Below are 14617 nucleotides of genomic sequence, written 5' to 3' on the forward strand. Positions count from 1 at the left end.
ATATACTAGTGTTTGTAGTCTGTTCACGGTACCGATGGTTTCTTTAGCCCAGCTTTCTAATTAACGTTAATTTGATGCCAAACGTTTTATACGCTGTTTTTTAACATCGAAAGACTACGAAGATAACTTTTTCCTAATTTAGCACACAAATATATTATTTTTGTTTACTGTTTTTTAGTTATTATAATAAAAAGCTTATATTTTTCGAAAGTAATTTCGTTTAAGAATTCATTATACATTCTTTCTCTCTCTCATTATTCCTCTTTATTCCTCTTCATTATTCCTCTTTTTACTACTAATGACTCGGATTGGTGTCAATGATTTTAATGAGTTAGAATAGAAAAATAATAATTATTTTTTTGCAGATTTCAATAACAGTAATATTGTTAATACCGTTCCATATTTAAATGTGTCACGGCGTATTTTGGCAGGTAACCCTTATAGGACGGGATGCGTCTCGGCCCCCTGACACACATACAAACACCACTAAAATTAGATTAGTGAATCTCACGACACGCTAGACAAACATATGGGTTATAGCGAAAGTTCATACATACCAAAAATAGATGTGTAAGTAATGAGATGTATGTAGAACTGTATTCGAATTGCTTAAATGGATCCAAATATAAACAATTGATTTTTCAACTTAGTGACATATACAGTTTTCACGAAAACGTATCGTATGTGCGTGTTTACAATTTTTTTACTTTTTTTGTTGAGCAATCCATTTTCCAAGTCAAACAAAAAACGCGTTAAGAAGTAAAATTAAAGATCCAAAAGAAATTAGTTTTTCACCTCAGTAGCTCAAACACGCCGCTTTTGCTTCGAGACAACAGTGAACAAAACGCGATTTTGATTCGAGCGTGGGTCAAAGTAGCTTTTTAATTTTTCAATCTTCAGTGACACGAATTGACATTGTTCAACCATAAATTTGAAACATTCGAATTTTACTGTGCTCTGTCTCTTTCACACGCATTTAAAAAAGCGATTGAAAAAACAAACCCCTTCGAAATTCGATTTTGGAATTCGACCACAAAGAAAACACGTTCGGAAACGCGTAATACCCTAAAATTTAAAGATATTTGTAATAAATAAATTACATTTTTTTTAATAGTTATTTCAAACTAGTCCTGTTCAGTTCTATGTCTCCTAAGTAATATGTGTTCTCACTGCTGAGATGAAAAGTTATGTGTGCTACACGAAAGCAAAGTTTTTTGCATCTCGTGCTGTTGAGTCCCTCACTACGCTCAGGATTCTTTGAATCATAGAATCCTTCGGTTGCTCGGGACTCAAAATCAGCGCTCGAAACAAAAAACAACTTTGCTCTCTTGTTGCACAAATAACTATTGAGCTCACAATATTTAGTTTGATTTAGGATGTTTGTTATTCAGGTTTGGTAATTGTCTGCAAGGTCACGAGGTAAATCGTATTCAAATACGTCGTTCAGAAACATGACAAATGGTCCTTTGGCCAAAACAATGAGATAGCACGTGCTTTAATACAAATTCCGTACGGCTAAGCGGAACTTGATACAACAACATTTTACAACCGAATTATACTACGTTGCCCGAGTAGTAGTAAGTATTCAAAGCACGGTGATTATACGGGTCCGTTACCCTACTCTGCAAGCGGAATACTGATAATAGTCAACCGGGAATAGAACGCCATCATCGTAATGTCACTCCATCATAATGTGCCTGGTGATTGTAGTTAAGTATTGTTACCGTTTAGTTTGAAGCGATCGCGCGAATCAATTACTTAGATGTTGTGATTCAGACTATTTAGATCAACTGAAATGTAATTAGGTTTTCTTGATGCTAATAGGTACCTAATCTATATAGGCTAATCTATGTATGTAAAAGAGAATGTATGTATGTTCACCTAAAATTAACTTACCTAGTCAACTTGCTGAATGATCTAATCGCTTTTATGTTTTAATGTATAATTGTATTTTGTTGCTCGCGAAGCCGCGGGCGCAGCTAGTTTGCTCTGTAACTCAGTAGCAAACATGGACGGTCACTTTTGTATGTCAAACCCGATTCACTATTCAGTAGTATTCAGCTGAACGATATCGTATCGTATCGATAGAAGACTAACTGTAATGCTTCATTGAAAATTGAATAAATTTTTTTTTATTGCTTAGATGGGTGGACTAGCTCACGGCCCACCAGATGTTAAGTGGTTACCGGAGCCCATAGACATCTACAACGTAAATGCTGCCACCCACCTTGAGATATCTGTTCTAAGAACTGAGTATAGTTACAGCGGTTGCCCCACCCTTCAAACCGGAACGCATTACTGCTTCACGGCAGAAATAGGCAGGGTAGTACCTACCCGTGCGGACTCACAAGAGGTCCCACCACCAGTAGAATAAATTAGAAAATTGAATAGTAACCTTCCGAGAATATACTATTATTTTATGATAAGTAATCATAATTTCTGATTTCTATACATTTATGAAAGGGCTAATTGAACGCTTCCTGGTGCCTTGTTCACGCAATTAGATAACTCTAGAACGAATGTTGTTAGAATGGCGTAGTGCCAATTTTTTTTAGACAACAGCTATAGCGATAACTGTATCTAACATTGTAGAATAAGTAGAAATAAAATGCGCATGTGACAAAGATTATCTTCATATATATATTTCTTCTGTGCGTGTGTTTGTCACTGAACTCCTCCTAAGCGGCTGGACCGAATTTGAAGTTATACTTCTTTAGGCGCGTTATGAAAAATTTATGAAAGTGAAATTTTACGATGCGTGCGCACCGTGACACAAAATTAACAGAATGAAGTTGCCCATTAAATCGCTCATTACAATACGACCGACGTAACTTGGCGAGTCTGAATATAGCCGCAGGTGAACTTTCCGAACCGTACCGAGAATTACCGAATTTATACGATGTCAAGAAAAGGGATGTCCAATATGCGTGTTTGAGGATGTTGTTTAATCGAATTTTTTTCAAATTGATTAAAATTTAAACAAAAGAAAATAAATAAATTTAATAAAAATAAAGTATAACTTCTTACGCGCGTACATAAGTACATGCACCCTTTTTTTGTATGCGTTTGGGTGGCACCCTGGATGGTTTAGATTCATAAATCAGTCCGGCAGATGGCGCTGCAGTCGGTATCTAGGTTATTTGGTTATTTGTCTTTCCTAGAAATAATTTATATAGCAAAACAACGTTTGCCGAGTGAGCTAGTTACATTATAAAGTAGGATGTCGTTTGGTGTACTAGCTATCGTATTTATGAGTATGATACCTAAATAATTCAGTCTTTTTTAAATCAGCCGTAGGCGTATAAACTGTCGTTGTCCATTGAGATTTGAACTACTTTTCTTTTAGGGCTAGCAATATTGAATATTTCAATAATATTGTCTGATTATTAAGCAATAATATGTCAGTATGCAATGATATCGCTAATTTATGTAATTAGATTAAAGACTGTTCTTCTGTGATCATAGTTCTGGTCAATCAGATCAATAGTAAAATGATGTAATGGCCAGCCCTTACAATACAATGACGGTTAATTCGAACTTACAATGAGGTACCCAATTGAAGCCCACGCGCCGCCCGCCGCTTGACCCTCTGTCCATTCACAAAATTACTATTGAGACATCATCCGTAATAATTACAGTTCATGCGTCCACTAGCTACATACTTATAAATTCTTTAGTAACGATAATTAATTTGGAAATATGATGATGTATTCGAATAATTTCAATGTGGAAATGATTTGTAATACGTTATTTTACATTTTACGTGAGTTTTGTTTTTCACAAACAACATATATTGATATATAAATACTAAACTATCCTTCCTGAAAGGAATTATGAGGTAAATTATGAAATTCTTTATTCAAACAAAAAGTACATTCTTTTTTAAAGCTCTTAGTTGAGATGTTTTATTTTTCGATATTACATATTATCGCATGTCGGAAATGGGCGCAGTCTACCGCTGCCGCGGTAATGATGCGTGAACACCAATGAGAATCTTCAATGGAGCGCGTGGGAAAGGACGGATTCATAAAAATATATATATATTTTTAATACCACCAAATCGATCTTGGCTTATTTTCGGCGTATCGTCTACCGTTATTCATTTTTAATATTCGTTTTTAGATGTTTATTTGAATCGCGTTTTGCCGTTCGTAATATAAGGTCAGACGAGAACGAAAAGACGTATCGACAGAAAGAGGTCGCAGATGAATTCTTGCAAATGTAAAAATAACCAACAGAAATTTGTACTACATTTCTTATTGAAATAAACATGTGTGCAATTCACACTTGGTAGAAGTGAAACCTTCCAAAATTAAAATACAATTATCCTAAACGTCTTAAGTATATGTAAAATTTTGTCATTAATAAATAATTGTAAGGTAGCGCCCTCTGTGAATTGATATTTTAATTTCACGTATCATCCTAAATTAAAATTCACTACAAGAGCTTTCATACACACGTTAGTATTAAAAAATCTCACAGATGGCGCTGTATTAAATAGTATGTATATTTCTGTCTCATTCATCCTACACATTTTTGTATTTGTGTCTCTTACCTGTCGTTTTTTCCGTTGCATCCGGTTTGAAATCACAACGATTCTAAAGAAGTTTTCACTTCAAAAATTTTTTATTGCTTAGATGGGTGGACGAGCTCACAGCCCACCTGGTTTTAAGTGGAAAAATATTATAAAACCAAACAAATACTGTGTATATATAAAAATCTTGGTGGTTTTCTAGTAATGTTATTCAACAACTACAGTACTAATTGTGTCATACATTTTAAGAATTCATCGATGCGTGATTTGAAGCTTAAACACCCAGCGATTTCACTTGTCACAGTCGACGTCTGATGATCGCTAAGGGCCTGTGCTATTTTATTATCGAAATTTAGAAAGCCTTTGCCTTATATATTACATAAAGTATCATCCTTTTTTCGATAACATCCGCACTGAAGATCGCCATATTTTTTTAGATCGTGTTTAAGATCTCGTTTTTACAAAACTTTTGTAACTATAACGAATTCAATATTAATTGATTGTAATTAAAAAAAATGCGATAAACGTTACAGCGTATATGACATGTACAGGAATAAAATTGTGGAATTTTAACAGTCTGATAGACATTTTCTTGTTTTATATGTAGCAAAATTTACTTGATGACACAAACTATAACAAGTCTTCTTAACATTCTTTTGATCACGACAGTATTGACATTTGAAGCTATTGTTTGAAGCTTATAAAGCTAAAAGGAAGCCGCTCAAGAAATTTACTATTTTTTTTAGAGCCACCGCGGGTGACGGCGGCGGTAGGGCCACGAAGCAAGCGAGCGCAAACACCCCAACCGGTCCGCGCTCAGCCACCGCCTTTGCCGGCAACAGTTCCTGTGTCTACATTGCTACCATCACAACACGATCAAGCCGTCGCCCTCGCACATGCCGCTAAAGGATTCGAAGCTTTGGGCTGCTTAGTTCAATACTTGGTGTTTCGGGTTAGTAACGAATGTTTGTGTTTTATTATAGATTTGCACGGTGTTATTGAAACTTTATTTATCACATGATTTTGTTTTTATTGTTTATTATTTTGCGTATTAGGGTGAAGAAGCCCATAGTCCAACCGGTGTAAAGGGGACTATAGACATCACAGTATGAATACGCCACCTAACTGGAGATATGGGGTTGGAGTCTCATTTGTATTTAAAAACAGCCTTTTCACCCTTGTCACAGAAACGACTGTGCTGTGTGACTACTTCGTTACAGAAGTAGGCCATACGGTGGTACATATCCATTCAGACTTACATTATGCACCTTACCTCAGAATAATAAACCACTGTGTAAATTGTATAGGTATTGAAAAAAAAAAATTATTGCATAGATGGGTGGACGAGCTCACAGCCTACCTGGTGTTAAGTGGTTACTGGAGCCCATAGACATCTACAACGTAAATGCGCCACCCACCTTGAGATATAAGCTCTAAGGTCTCAAGTATAGTTACAACGGCTGCCCCGCCCTTCAAGCCGAAACACATTACTGCTTCACGGCAGAAATAGGCAGGATGATGGTACCTACCCGCGCGGACTCACAAGAGGTCCTACCACCAGTAAATCTCAAGTACAGTTACAACGAGTATCTCAAGTATAGTTTGTTTCCGCTTTGGTTTCCAGTTGGACGCACTGAACGGCGGAAACTGGCGTCTAGAAGCCGAGCGATGGCGTGGTGTAGCTGCCGCAGAGCGCAGCAGCGCCGCTCGTGCCGACAGAGATCGCCAGCAAAGAGCTCAGAAAGACCTCGATACCAGTAAGTTTTTAAAACGATTATTACATCTCAAGTTTAAATTGGTAACACCTACAAAATTTAAATTAAAATGAACAAATTACAGTTGCCGAATGCTTGAGCAAGATCTCAGAGCTGGAAGTGGAGGTGTCGTCAAAAGAGGAAGCGAACGCACGCCTCCAAGCTACACATATGGAGGAGGTTGCCGCGCTAGCTAACGACATCAAAGGGCTTAAGGTAAGATCGAATGTTTTTTTTTTTATTAAGTTCACACAACTGGATTATCGCCCACCTATCCTGGTGAAACTGGAAAGGCCTCCGGGCCACCAGTAATCCTACAATCATAAAAAAAACAACTGGATAAAATCTGCACACATAAACATTGAATTTATTAACATAAAATAATACATTATAGAATTAACCCTCTTGGGTGTGAACACATCTTGCTTAATGCCAATATTAAAACTAAGACAAAAAAAACAAAAAAAAAACAAAAAGCTGCATATAGAAACTTATAAAAAAAACAATCAACAATAAAAATAAAATTATGAAGAGAGAAATGAATGTTCAATAAAAATCATGTTGTGTTGTTGTGACCATTAGGTCAACAACATCACAACATTTATTTTATTAAAACACCATTCCATTATCGAAATTGTGTGTGTGTCGTTTAATATATCGGTTTCTTTTTTTTTGTTACAGGATACAATCGAATCCCTGAAACATGAAGTCGCAGAAAGCAGAGCGCGATTGCATGCGCACGGTGAAATCGAGCGCACGCTACGGGCACAATTAGAAGCCGCACGAGCTGAACTCGAACGCGAAGCTCAGTCTCACGACACGTCGTCGGATCGATCGGCGGACACGTCAGCCTACTCGTCGTGCGAGAAGTCTTACAACACATGCGATGCGGCCTGCGACCCGGTCTCGTGTGAGGCGGAAGACTGCGAATTGCGATTAAACGCACAAGAGGAACTAAGTACCGATGCTAATGAATTAGCGGCCGAGGTTAATATTGCAATTTGTTTTTATCATAAACCACGCACGCTTGCTCCGTGGTCGTCTCGGTGACGCAACTACACAATAATGATATGTTACGTGACTTTATTTACTATCATCTTACCGGGAGGTGAAAGCCTATTTGATTTAAGCGATATTTTTGCAACTTTACAGGAGAGCCAATTAAAGTTTAAATTTTGGAAAAAATATTATATCAAAAAAACTTCTTCAGCTATTTCAATTGAGTAAACTTAATTGAAGTTCAAATAAAAACATCGAATTGTTGATGGTAATACCAAATAAAACGCACCTTTAATTACAAAGATGTCGCGTATTAAACGAAACGTCCCTTAAACCGAAGAGCCTTTCAGCCCTCGAATATATTTGACTACACACGTTAATTTTTTTTCGTTTTTCGTTTTTGTAAAATGATTACCTACTAGCGGCCTGCTCTGGCTCCGCTCGGGTCTTTAACAAAAATTTCAACGAAATTTCGCGTTGCTTTATTTTTTTAAATAAAAGAACACTTATTGCGGCATTACTATAATAGTTAGATATATGCTATCGCAACACTTTTTGTAAATAATACTATGTTCTACAAAGTTGTCGTACATTATTTTATTCTATCATCAATAGTTTTCGCAGGGCACGCGATGTAAATAAGATTTTAGGTATTTTTTGAACCTTGGGTTACATTATTGGAGTTTTAGTAAGGATATCTAATTTTTTTCAAAAAAGATTATAGCCTATATCATTCAGGATTAGTGTAACTTCCAAACAGTGACAGAATTTTTGAAATCAGTTCAGTAGTTTCGGAGCGTATTCAATACAAACAAACCAACAATTCTTTCCTCTTTATAATATTAGTATAAATTAGAACGTATAGTCAGTTCGTTAACCTTATAATGTCTTCTGAGTAATAGCCAAACGAAACCGAGTGAGCCTGTCTGTTTATTTGCAATACAAAAACGGTGAAATTTGATATTTTTTTATATAAAAACACGGTGAAATTTGATGCAATTTTTAGCAAACTCTGTAGTCTTGTCGAGTGGGGCTTATTTTGTTACACATATTCATTTTAATTATACAGGTTCGATCGCTGCGAGCCGTCATCGAGTTGAAGCAGGCCGAGATGGCTTCACTGCGCGACACGCGGGCGGAACTCGCGTCGGAACGCGAGCGACGCACGGCGGCCGAGCGGGAGTTGCGCGCCGCGCGTCACGCCGCCGAGGAGCTGCGGGAGCGCGCCGCCGCGAGACAACGCGACGTCGAGCGACTACGCGACGACAACAGGAGGCTGCGCGACGCCGCTGCTCGTGACCGGGACCACGCGTCGAGGCTCGCCGCGCTCAATGAAGAGCTCAGATACAAGCTCAGACAGAAATCTCAGGTTAGTAAACTGTATTTGTTAAACAGTCTTAAATTAAAAATTAATTATGAAATTAATGGTGGTAGGACCTCTTGTGAGTCCACGCGGGTAGGTACCATCACCCTGCCTATTTCTGCCGTGATGCAGTAATGCGTTTCGGTTCGAAGGGCGAGGCAGCCGTTGTAACTATACTGAGACCTTAGAACTTATATCTCAAGGTGGGTGGCGCATTTACGTTGTGGATGTCTATGGGCTCCAGTAACCACTTAACACCAGGTGGGCTGTGAGCTCGTCCACCCATCTAAGCAAAAAAAAACACAATATTAGTAAAGTGATTGAATGGAATACCCGAATCCCGATTATATTGTTTGCGTAATTGTATGACCCGGCTCTGATACTCAGCTCCATAAACTTCACAACATGTCACAACATGTGTGATGTGTATACCATCATCCACCTTGAGATGTGAGATCGAAATCTCATTGATATTGCACAACGGCTGTCCCACACTTCAAACGGCCGTCTGGTATAGTGGTAAGTGACATGGTCACTACACAAGGGGGTCGCGGGTTCGATTCCCGCCAAGGGAAGATATTTGTATGATAAATATAAATGTCTTGCCAGGGTTATGGGTGTATATTAAATATATGTATGTGTATAATAAAAATATTATATTTATTTCCGTTATCTGGTACTTGTAACACAAGTTCTTTACGAACTTAGCACGGGACCAGTTAACGGGGCGTGATTGTTAGTAAATATTTATATTTATATAAAAAAAAAAAAAAAAAAAGCTGCACTGCATCGCGGCAGAAATAGCAAAGATTGTGGTAATACCAATACGCTCTATCGCTGTAAGTCCTAGTGGTCGATCACAGTATGCTAGTATTATACTCAGAGAACACAATTAGCTGTGCTGCGTTGAATCTCTTAATCGCATTTTACAACACCCACGAAAAGAGATAAGGTGGTGCTAGATGTCGCCGGCCTCTGGTTTTGGCCTAATAGTTAATTTGAAGTACATACTATACGCTCCGACAATCGGTGGGGCACAAAAATACTGGAGCGGAGACCTCGTACTGGACGTCATAACGTGGACAGACAGCCAACGAAGTGAACCGATGACCTGATCAAAGTGGTTAGTAAGAAATGCGAAAGGCAAGAGACCGAAGAGAATGGGGTGCATTCGAAGAGACCTACACTCAGCATTCGGTGGACACGGGTTGAAGAAAAGAGACATACTATAAATTGCTTATTATTCACTTTTCGGTAAATCTATACTAATACTAGCTGTACCCGTCCGCTTCGCTGGGCATTTAAAGTTAACATTATTATTTCTCACCCCCACAAAGATTCTCATCATTAACGCCCCCGCAACTGGTGTAGGAAGTCCAAAACTCATATAAATATTAGCCTATCCATTAAGTACATGTATTTTCTACGTGGATACCAAGTTTTAAGTCAATCGGATGCATGGTTCAGTAGTTATAACGGAACATCCGTAAACACTACTGTAGATTTACATATTATTAGTATAAATATAAATCTAGAGTGTATTTTTTATATGAGTGTTGGACCCCCTATACCAGTTGCGGGGTCTATAATAATGAGAATGTTTGTGGGGGTGAGAAATAATAATGTTAATTTTAAATGCCTATTGAAGCAGGTGGGTACAGCTAGTACTATAATAAAAATACTATATATATTTTAATTTTTTAAGTTGAGCTTAAAAAATTAATCACTACAAATATTTTTGTTTAGGTGGTGTCATTGTTAGCGGGCGGGGGCTACATCGAGCGCTCCCCGGTCCGCGGGCGCACGTCGTCCGGCGACTCGGTGCGGTCCACCTCCCCGCCGCCCCCCTCGCCCCCCTCGCCTGCAGTGTCCCCCGCGCCTGACACTCTTCCGTTACCCGCCGTCAAGGGTGTCGTGGAGAAGCACGACTCAGTAAGCTGGGTGCTTGAGATTGAAGAAACTCCTGAAGAGGTCGCCTCTAGGTTTGTGAATTTCTTTTAAAACTCTCTTGGCTTAATCAATAAATAGATAATTTATGAATGAGATTTTAGTAATAAAAGTGTTGAATTGGTAACTCCCATCCAGTTCCGTATTGTAGATTTTTTAAATATAAGTCTTCGAAACATTATCGGTTGCATATAATAAGTCCACGTCACTGCGGGCCAGAGCCTGTTCAACAAATTCGTTTACAATCTTGACAACTTTTTTTTTTCATTCCCTACCTATGCTGATAGCCTTGACAGGCTATTTCAGCTTCACCCTAACGTGTAAGTGAGCTCACGGGCTCAAACCGGAATATTTACTGGCCCTAGCAAGAAAAATGCTTCGCAGAATCTACCACCGGATCGGAAGCGCGACCCACTGAGAAGATTCGAGGAGAAACTCAGTGGGCTAAACTATGTATATGGGTTAATTTACTCGTCGAGCCCTTCGTCGCAAGCGACGGGTTCGGCGAGGACGGTCACCGGTGCTTGAGGTACCTAAAAGCACCGTTAATGGATCGGGAAGATCCGTAATGACGTGTTTAGGGCGACGTCGACTGTTTACCATTCGGCCACGACAAGAGGGTTTTCGTGTCGTGCCGCCTTCACAAAGTGGGGCAACGATGTCGATTGTATATACTTGGCGACTTTGGTAACTGCTATCTACGCTTAAGTGACATAAGACATCAAAACTTGACCATATGCAAAAGTGTAATTTTCAGAGCAAAATTGAAAATAAACCTAAGTCTATTCTAGGCATAATCGCTGATAGCGACGTAGCTATATCCGTGGTATTTATTAAAATCGTAATTATTTTGTGTAATGTATCAGATTAGCTCGGAAGTCATCATTCCGCGCTTCGTCGTCCCCGGGCGGGGTGAAGCGTCGCGGAGGGGGGTCGCCCAGTGGCTCGCCGGCGCCCGCCTCCCCGGCGCCCAACGCATCCAAGCTGTTCAGACCAGGAGATCTCGACTTCCCACCGCCCCCGCCCCCGCTAAAGGAGTCCGCCGGAGAGGCTATCTACATTTACGACGATCGTCAGTATTGAAACGCCGACACTGATCTCTACTTGTGCAAGTTCATGAAAAAAAGGAAAATCTAATTTGAAACGTTGCCTTGAATGTCTCCAGAACTAACATTCACTTAAGGTGCTTCGTATCAATGCTTCTGTTCAACGTTCTGTGATTCGAGCAACTAGAGGTCGGTGACCGCGTGCTTCCATTGCGCGTGTAGTATGCTACCAAGTTTTGCGGGGGCCGGATTCCCGCTAAAAGACTAGGCCAGGTCCTGAGGGTTGTATTCTTGCCGGATAGTACGTATTCGTTTTTCACAGTTCGGTAACATAGTTATAATAAAAACTTGGGACCCAACTGGATTGTTAACTATAAGAGTTTTGCACGTAAACCAAACGATGAAAGTAATGATGATTTATGAAAGGACGAATGAAGGATGTCGATTCTCGAAATTGAAATAATGATGTAAAATGACTTGACAAATAATGAGCTCACATAGTATTTATGATAACCATGGGCTTCTCTAGCTTCTTTCGGAACGCTATCAATATAATTTAGCTTGAAGTGAATTTGTATGTGCATACATACAATACATACAAAGATTTTTTTTTAGATATATATAGTTTGAATATAGTAGTTGATATATACATATATAATTCAACAAATTCTCCTGTTTGAATTTTATTTATTAACATGCATCTTTGCGTGATTACTTGAAACATTGAAATAATTCCAGGCTTAATTATTTCTAAGTGATCGCTTTCCCCGTTATCGGGCCTCGGTTTTGATATTTGTTTCTGATTATACTGAAGAAACGCGTTTATGTACCTGTGTATTGCGCCAATGAATAAATAGCTTAAATGTAACCTTGTCCTATATTCTAAATCTCCTATATATACCACCTCAATTTCTACTATGTTTATTTCTAATTAATCTTTAAGTTAACTGTTTCCTTCGACTTTGTTTTACCTCTTACTTATATTCTAATTTTATTAATTGGTGCAATATTAATTGTTTATTATTATTATTATTATATAATTATGTATTAATAAAAAAAACTTGTGAAAATATAATCTGTGTCCCATTTAGGGTTACTAGCAAGTCGTTATCTATATTTTACCTAGTACTAGAATCATTGTAAGTATTTATATTTGTTTTTACATTCAGTTCTCGTATATTAACTTAATTATAGTTTATCGCGGTTGTTGGCACTGAATTATTTTGTACAAAATAACGATTTTAATTATGAAAAATTAACAAATACGTTTATAAGATTTATAGGGTTTAATGTATTTTCTGGCCCGTATTGTAGCGTCTCATGTTTGACACTGTTTGCTTAGGGCCAATCAAAAGCTTGTACAATATTCTTTCTTCAAATTAAATACACGCTTTTATTTTATAATTTACAATATTTTAAGTCTCGTTATATGGAATAAGTCGAGAAACCAAAGAGTCGTGTAACTCTTTGTCGCATTAAAAATCATTCACAATATATTCTGCAGATGAATGATAGAGAACAGCTGTGTAATTATGATTTTTATTTATTTTTAAGTTAAAGATATTATACCATTCCAAATTAAGTGTTGTAAGCGAAATAATATTACGTGATTACGAAAGATATTAATATAAAATAAAATAGTATGTTAAAGCAGTTTATGGTTTTTATTTATCACTGTCCTCTTACTTTGATGGGTGTCGATGGTTTGTGTAATGAAATAATTTAAAATGCTTAATTTTAACGTGATACTACTATACTAGACGATTCGGAGGCAATTCAATTCATTATAGCTTAATTTCCAGGGTTTTGAAATCGTTTCCAAACGTAATAAGCCTTACTGAATTATGAGAAACAGTGGCAAAATATCACGTCCGTGATTACAAAGAATACAATGACATCACTAGCAGGATGACTTACTCAATATAAAGCTTTCTCTTCGTGACGTAAGTATAATTGTCCGTGTCCTTATATGAGAACTCACTTCTTGTGTAGTATTATACATACTTTGAATTAACTGGTTAGAATATATTTGTCCATAATAGGGCACCTCTTAGATATATTGTAAAAAGGCCATATATACATATCGACGCTTGAAAGGCAAGCGTGACTAAACGACAATAACTGCTTTATACATAAATGATAGGCAAATAACCATATTTGATGCGCAAAAAAATATATATTTCTAGGTCTATTAAAATCATTTCAATCCTACAGCTAGATTCTTTAAAATATAATTTTTTTCAAGTATTTCATTTACACACTTTTTCCCTATCTAATCGTTGGTGGTGTAAAGGCCTATACCAGTTACACTATGACGCATAGGTGAGCTTACGGGCTCAACCTGAGAAAATTTGCTAACTCCAGGCCTAGTAAGAGCTGTAAGTCGTTGAATCCACCACCGCATCGGAATCGCGACCCGCTCCAAAGATCCGGCGAGAAACTCAATGGGTTGTGTCTATGGGCTAGGTTGCACTTCGAACTCTTCGTCGAATTCAACGGGAATGGTGGCAGGTGGTGGTGAATGGTTGGATGGTCACGTAGTTAGACGCGGCCACGATAAGACAGCGTTTCTAAAGAAGCGTTCTGTCTTCAGATACTTATGTACGTATAGATTCTAATTGTAGGTCATCATGAAGATCTATTGTACACTAGATGACCCGGCAGACTTCGTAGTGCCTCAATCGATAAATAAAAGACCTAAACTTTTGTTTAAGATAAACTTAAAACAAACAAAAGGAATCCGTCCGACGGGGGACACATCAAAGGAAAAACAAAATTATTATTTTTATTTAATTCCGAATATTTTTATATTTAGCTAACCTTTTAAACCTTCTCTGGACTTCAACAAATAATTCAAGACCAAAATTAGCCAAATCGGTCAAGCCGTTTTCATGTTAAGTCGTGACAACGGAAAACGGGTTTCATTTTTATATATATATATAGATTACTGCTTACACACCAATATACTTAAAAT

At 37.8% G+C, this 14617-nt stretch overlaps 1 protein-coding gene across 1 annotated transcript in view; it reads left to right on the forward strand.

Moving 5' to 3' along the window:
* toc (toucan) overlaps window positions 1-13296 on the forward strand; it is a 109512-nt gene extending 96216 nt beyond the window's left edge. Inside the window, exons 6-12 of the mRNA XM_089731645.1 lie at window positions 5281-5486; window positions 6159-6291; window positions 6374-6504; window positions 6970-7275; window positions 8357-8656; window positions 10397-10632; window positions 11464-13296. Coding sequence (XP_089587771.1) covers window positions 5281-5486; window positions 6159-6291; window positions 6374-6504; window positions 6970-7275; window positions 8357-8656; window positions 10397-10632; window positions 11464-11680 — 1529 coding nt within the window. The 3' untranslated portion in view covers window positions 11681-13296. The remainder of the gene's footprint in view (window positions 1-5280; window positions 5487-6158; window positions 6292-6373; window positions 6505-6969; window positions 7276-8356; window positions 8657-10396; window positions 10633-11463) is intronic.
* The last annotated feature ends 1321 nt before the right edge of the window (window positions 13297-14617 follow it).

The sequence above is a fragment of the Bombyx mandarina genome, chromosome 12, assembly GCF_030267445.1.
Source record: "Bombyx mandarina strain Sakado chromosome 12, ASM3026744v2".
Taxonomy (NCBI): Eukaryota; Metazoa; Arthropoda; class Insecta; order Lepidoptera; family Bombycidae; genus Bombyx; species Bombyx mandarina.